Below are 6,975 nucleotides of genomic sequence, written 5' to 3' on the forward strand. Positions count from 1 at the left end.
ATAAAAAAATAAAATAAGCTTTAAATTAAATTTTAATTTTATAAATATAAAATTAAATGAGATTCGAGACAACTAAAAATCTATTTTAATCTAACCCATTGTTATCCTTAACTTTTAAGGCAAGTAGGAAGTTGGAGTTATGAGTCGAAAAGTAAGGGAAATCTTAAGATTGAGCTACGTGGACGATGTTGGACCTTTTGATACATTTAAAAAATATTTAATTATCTATTAAATACATTTCAAAAAAATATAAATTAAATTAAATATTGAGTTGGTTTAGTAATTCAAGAATTCGAGAATTGGACCTATAGGCTATTAATTGCGTGTTACCAATGTCTATTACATTTTTCAACTTTTCCGGGTCTGATTATTTGACTAAATTTTTTTGGACTATCACTACTCCCTCTTTTCTTTCTCATTTTGTTTATCTCCATTTATTTTTTACGAACTTTAAAAAAGGTCTTGATTTTAGTGTAATTTTTATTTAATTTTTTATAAAATTGAACCACCAAGAATTTAATGTCAACACGTAAACAAAAATATAAAAACGTAAAAGAATTAATTTTTTAAAAAAAAATAATTTAAAAACATTTTAAAAAATGACAAAACAAGTAATAAATGTGCATTATTGTTAGTGAGTAATTAAAATTAATTGCGAAGAACCTTCCTCTATAAGAATTTCAATTTCAAAAGAAATGTATATTTATAAGAGTTTCACTTAGAATTCTTTGTCAAAATTTTCAAGCTGTATATAAAATTTTAGGTTTGCATTAGCTCATGTAGGACTGGCCCTTAGGTGGAATGATAAATGTGGAAGAATGGAGATTTGTCTTCATACATTGCTTTGGTAGACCAAATTAATTAGTTTGAAATTTGAATTCACTCTGCATCAATTAATTTCCCTTGTATAAAAATATTTTCTGCCCACAGGATTAGGGGTGATGGACAATAGCATCAATTGGTCTAGAAATAATTAGAAAAAAATAAAGTCTTAAGTTCATCGGTTTACATTTAGAGCAAAAAATTCTACTAGCTTGGAAAAACAAGTTAAGAAATTGATGAAAGAAAATAAATGACTATAAAAAAATCAGTTGGGTGGGGGTAAAAAAGTAAATAATACAAGTATAGAAAGGAGACATAGGAGAAAACTCGTAAAAACGAGTCTAAAAGTATAAAATTAATTTAATTAATTCATATAATTATTTTTAATTAAAAATATTATTTTTTTATTATTAGATTACGACTTCTTATATAAAAAATTCTAAAATTTTGAAAATTTTTTTTTATTTAAAAAAATATATATATTGGAATTGGAAGTGAAACCATATCTTACTTCAAGAAAAAAAATATAGAAGTTTGTGTTTAATATGAATCAAGTTGTGGCCTAGCATGATACACATTTGTTGATAATATTTAAAAAATCAATACAATTTAAAAAAAAAAAAAGAAAGATCAAGCAAGTCCAGCCTATATGTCTTGTTTTTACATGCTAATTTAAACAAAGATTTGCTTTTAAGAGTAAAATATGTATTTAACATTTTCCGAGGTTGTTAAATAATGGATTAGGTATAGCTAATCTCATGCATTAAGGTTCAACTGATCTCATCAAATTGTTATTAATTATTATACGTATAAGAGTAGTGAGAGAAAATAATTTTTTTTTTTTTGTTTTGAATTGCGCCGTGAATTTAGTTTCTTTACGAACTTATATTTTTTAAAAAATATTTTATATTGTTCGGATTGAATTTTAGTTATGAAAATAAAAAATTTATAATATTTTATCAATAAATTACACGATTGTTGATAAATTTTTATATTACTTACAATTAATTAACAACCCATTAATTACTTTAGTTTTTCAGTAAACATAATAGGCATTTTTTATGTTATATTATACTCAAAATGATAAAAGGTAGAAATTAGATAAAAGGTTTCTTAATTAGATCAATTTCTTAAAGCTTTCTATTGGAATAGATCAAATAAAAAGATAATTGAAAATAAATCGATAGAAAGGATTCAATGAAAAATATAAAAAAATGTAAACAGTTAATAAAAAAATATTTATATACAAAATTTCATCAATAAATATACTTATTAAATGATGAAATTTTGTTTTTTTTTTCTATTAAAAATACCTATATAATTAAAAAATCAAAATTATTTAAAGCTCAAAGAATGATCGAGTTAGCGTAATAAGTTTTGAACTATATAAAATGAAAAATGCCAGGCATGTATTAGAAGTTCAACGTTCCAATAAAATTTAATAATCTTTTCTTCCCAGTTAGGTTATTTCCCCTCGTGGGCGGTGGCGTGCATTTGTAAATGTTTTTAATTTTTATCAATTACCTGTAACATGCATTAGCATGTGGAGAAAAGTCCAATCTCACTTGTTATAAGAGCAATGGAAGTCTCTTGATCTTTCATCACAGCTATTGTGCCATCAGACCAAATTATGGCTTCTCTCCTACCACCATCCGTCACCACCACCACCACCACCGGTGCCTCCACTTCCATTACTTCTTCTTTCCTTCCAAAAACATCCCAACTTTCTATAGCTGGGAAGCGAAAACCTAAATTCATCTCTAGAGCAGTCTCATGCAAAGCCACAAATGGTGAGCAAAACCCCAATCCTAGTGCTAAAAATGTTGGGGAATCTTCTATAAACAAGTTTGATAGGAGAGATGTCCTCGTTGGCCTTGGAGGTCTTTATGGTGTAACCAGCCTTAATGACCCATTCGCATTTGCGGCTCCAATTGCTGCCCCGGATTTAACCAAATGTGGCAAAGCAGACCTGCCTGCTGGCGCCAAACCTGTCAATTGTTGCCCACCACCGTCAACGAAAATCTTAGATTTCAAGCTCCCTCCTTCAAATGCCCCATTACGCACCAGGCCTGCAGCTCATTTAGTTGATGACGCCTACTTAGCTAAATTTTCCAGGGCCCTTGAGCTCATGAAAGCTCTTCCTGCTGATGATCCACGTAACTTCATGCAACAAGCAAATGTTCATTGTGCCTACTGCGATGGGGCTTATCACCAAGTTGGGTTTCCAGATCTTGATCTTCAAGTTCATAACTCATGGCTTTTCTTTCCATTCCATAGATATTTTCTTTATTTCTTTGAAAAAATCTTGGGTAAGTTGATTGATGACCCAACTTTTGCAATGCCATTTTGGAACTGGGATTCTCCTGCTGGCATGCAAATGCCTGCCATTTATGCAAACCCTAACTCCCCACTCTATGATAAGCTCCGCAATGCCAATCACCAACCACCTACTGTCCTTGATCTTGATTACAATGGCACCGATGAAAACTTATCAGCCAAGGATCAGATATCAAGTAACCTTAAAATCGTGTACAGGCAAATGGTGTCTAATGGCAAGACCGCGAAGCTTTTCCTAGGACATGCTTATCGTGCTGGCGACGAACCGGACCCCGGAGCTGGTGCACTTGAGAACATTCCTCACGGACCAGTCCACATTTGGTGCGGTGACAACACACAACCTAATTTGGAAGACATGGGGAACTTCTATTCCGCTGGAAGAGACCCCATTTTCTATGCTCATCACTCCAATGTGGACCGGATGTGGTCGGTTTGGAAGACACTGGGAGGGAAGCGAACCGATTTCACTGACTCAGACTGGCTTGATTCCGCATTTCTTTTCTATGATGAGAATGCAGATCTTGTTCGTGTAAAAGTCCGCGATTGCCTTGACCATAGAAAGTTGGGATATGGTTATCAAAAGGTTGACATTCCATGGTTAAACACGAAACCAACTCCTAGAAGGCTTGCCAGTAAAGTGGCAAGGGCTCTTGGGGTTGCACATGCAGCAGAGACGAAGAAAAAAGTTCTAACCAACGTTCAATTCCCTCTGGTTTTAAACGACGTTGTCAGCCTTGAGGTTGCAAGGCCAAAGAAATCAAGGAGCAAAAAAGAAAAAGAAGAGGAAGAGGAAGTGTTGGTGATCGAGAACATTGAGTTTGACAGAGACCAATTTGTGAAATTTGATGTGTACGTTAACGATGAGGATGACACCGTGATCGGACCCGACAACACCGAGTTTGCAGGGAGCTTTGTCAATGTGCCACATAAACATAAACATGGAAAGAAAATGAAAACATTTTTGAGGTTGGGCTTAACAGATTTGTTGGAGGAATTGAATGCTGAGGATGATGATGGTGTGGTGGTCACTTTGGTGCCTAAATATGGCGGTGGTCTTGTTAAGATTGGTGGCATCAAGATTGAGTTTTCCCGAGATTGATCAATTAATTTGATGTTTCCCCACAAAATTCTCGGTTGTAATGTTTTGTTTGAAATTGAAACTTTCACTATTTTCTTCTGCAATCTTATTTTGTTTTGCAAAATGGTTGTAATGAAAATGGTTGCGTTTCTTTCCTTGTGATTTGTCATTGAAAATTTTGATAAATCTCTTTTTTTTTTTTTTTCTCCTTGTCTCCCTAGATTACTAAATTCATAAGGAAACTATACCTAAATTAATTATGATTTTTAAAAAGTAAACAACCTTTTCTCCTTGAAAAGTTGCATGCTACATTAACTATTGAAGAACTGGTGCATGTATCACCGTTAAAAGCGTTGGATTCAATTAAGTTGTTTTCCAATAAAAAAATATTGAAGGATGGAAACCTCACTTAGGGAAAATAAGAAAGAAATAGATAAAATTTATTCATAGGATTCAAATATATAGCTTATTAAAAAAGAGACAAGTAGCCTGCAACATATTTAAATATATAAAGATTTAGATAGGATAATTTTGAATGTATGATTTACAATTATCTATTTTAAGTTATCAGATACGACATATTTTATTTTAATCTAAAAAAATAAATAATCTATTTACCTCATTTTTTTCTTACTAAAAAAAAGTTTAAATATATAAGTATTCTAAGATTCATTCAATCATAAAATGTATTTTTTTAAATTATCATCTGGATCAGACTCTTAAATAAATCCTAATTCAAGTGTTCTTCCTTGTTATTTGGCTTTTCATACCAAATCATATTGTCAGCAAATTTTAATTACCAAACCAGAAATTTTAGGATCTTGTCGCTGATCAACAGTTTCCAATCTGTCAGTCAACTAATTTCTTATTATGCATGTTAATTTGTGTTGATTTGTTTGTTTGAGTGATGAATTTCTTCCATCTAATGGTCAACTGTAATTCGAAAATTAGAAAAAGGGGTAGGTAGGGCCGGAAAATTGGATATTTAAAAAAAAATGACTTGCATTCTTAATAATTTGTCAGAAAGTAGGTTATATAATTATCTTGAAATTTGGTCTCTTTCAGTCTGGAATAAGTTAATACGTATACTTCATTATTCACGTTTCAGTAAGTTCGTCTTTCCCCACTTTTGTTTGCCATAATTCATAGAAAAACTAGCAAGTGGTAAAGTTGATGAAGCGATAATGTAAATCAAATCGGCGTATAACTTTGAAATCTAACTAAATCAAAACCTAACTTTCTTGCCAACTGGTCGTTCAATGAACCAAAAAGAAAATTACATTTTTTTTATTTTACAATGGATACCGCCTCTTAAGAATTAAAAAAAAAAATTCAAATATTAAATTTAAAAATAATTATATAAATTAATTAATTTAAATTTCGAATTTAATTTAATTTGAATTTAACTACAAGTTCAATCTCTCTTTATTATTTAATTAAATTCATATATATGTCTTGATTTTCAAAAGAAACCTAAGAACATCCAAAACAAACCAAATTACTTTCTCTTTTTAAAATACGTTAATTTATATAGTCATTTTAAAAAATAATATTTAATAATTTTAAATTTTAAATTTTAATATGTACAATATTTTTTTATTTTTAAATTACCATTTTTCTTTGCAAAAAATAACGATATAATATATAAAGCAGATTAAAAATATTACTTGCTTTTAAAGGCAATCGTGTAAGGGTTCCTTTCATATTAAAAGAAGAAAAGTAAATTAGCTTTGCCTACCATATACTCCAAGAACACAAAAACGTGTAACTTGTTACTTGCCGATGGAGAGGAAACAATATGGATGAATAATCTCAGACCATAGGCTATTAATAAACCTCTCTGCTGTCTGCTCTCTGCTGCTTGAAAAGCTCTTCGTCAGCCTGGAAAATCACTGCACAAGTTAATTTTGCATATAAAAGTATATGCAACATATCAGGTTTGTAGTAAAATTAACCAATTTGTATGCTGCAAAAGAGAAAGGCAAAATGGGATTGAAATCAAAATCTTAAATTTACTGTACAAATTGTTGTACCAAACTTCAAGAAGAAAGAAAAAAAAAAAAAAGAAGAAAATCTATGCAAAATTGCAAAATATATATCAAGGTTAATTGTTAGCAGATGAGAAGGCAAACAAGAAAATATGGTGAAATCTGAACTTGTGAAAGGACACATCCAGATATTTATCCTACGTGCGTAAGACATTGAAATTCCATAAAGATCCTTAATGGATAATACAGCACAAGTGCAAAGTGTAATAGAATTATGCTTTATGTTGGATCTGAAGTAATAAACACAATAATACAAAAATAATATAATGTAACAAACGTATAATAATGACAACAATCAACAATTAATAATGAAAAAAAAATAAAGCACACAAAAATTTACATGAAAAATCTTTCAATATAAAGAAAAAAATTACGAACCATCAAAAAAATCTCTACTATCAAATAATAGATATACAAAGTTCTTCCCTAATTAAAACTAGAGTTAATAAACAACTAAGATAATTGAAAAAATTTCATCAAATAGGTGATTCAATAAATACACCTTAAATTTGTTTCTAGAGAGTTTCAAACTCAATCTTCAATATTCAGAATGTAGAACTCTGAATCATAAACATACTGATAAAGTTTTAACTTAATCGAATAACGGATCGACTTTCGTTCAATTAACTCTCTATTTTCTTTTTTCTCTCTGTTTTTCTTGATCTTTTTTTTTTTATTTTTGACACCATT

General features: G+C 30.3%; 1 protein-coding gene across 1 annotated transcript; it reads left to right on the forward strand.

Moving 5' to 3' along the window:
• Nucleotides 1-2,249: 2,249 nt before the first annotated feature.
• LOC111278203 (polyphenol oxidase, chloroplastic-like) lies at nt 2,250-4,443 on the forward strand. The gene has a single exon (XM_022864766.2). It carries the CDS (start codon nt 2,453-2,455, stop codon nt 4,256-4,258), a length of 1,806 nt encoding a protein of 601 aa, XP_022720501.2. The 5' UTR covers nt 2,250-2,452; the 3' UTR covers nt 4,259-4,443.
• Nucleotides 4,444-6,975: the final 2,532 nt, after the last annotated feature.

The sequence above is a fragment of the Durio zibethinus genome, chromosome 8 (assembly GCF_047325235.1).
Source record: "Durio zibethinus cultivar Kanyao isolate XHJ-2024 chromosome 8, ASM4732523v1, whole genome shotgun sequence".
In the NCBI taxonomy this organism is placed as follows: Eukaryota; Viridiplantae; Streptophyta; class Magnoliopsida; order Malvales; family Malvaceae; genus Durio; species Durio zibethinus.

Coding starts and splice junctions, on each gene's coding strand:
- LOC111278203 (XM_022864766.2), top strand. CDS start 2,453: ATGGCTTCTCTCCTACCACCATCCGTCACCACCACCACCACCACCGGT.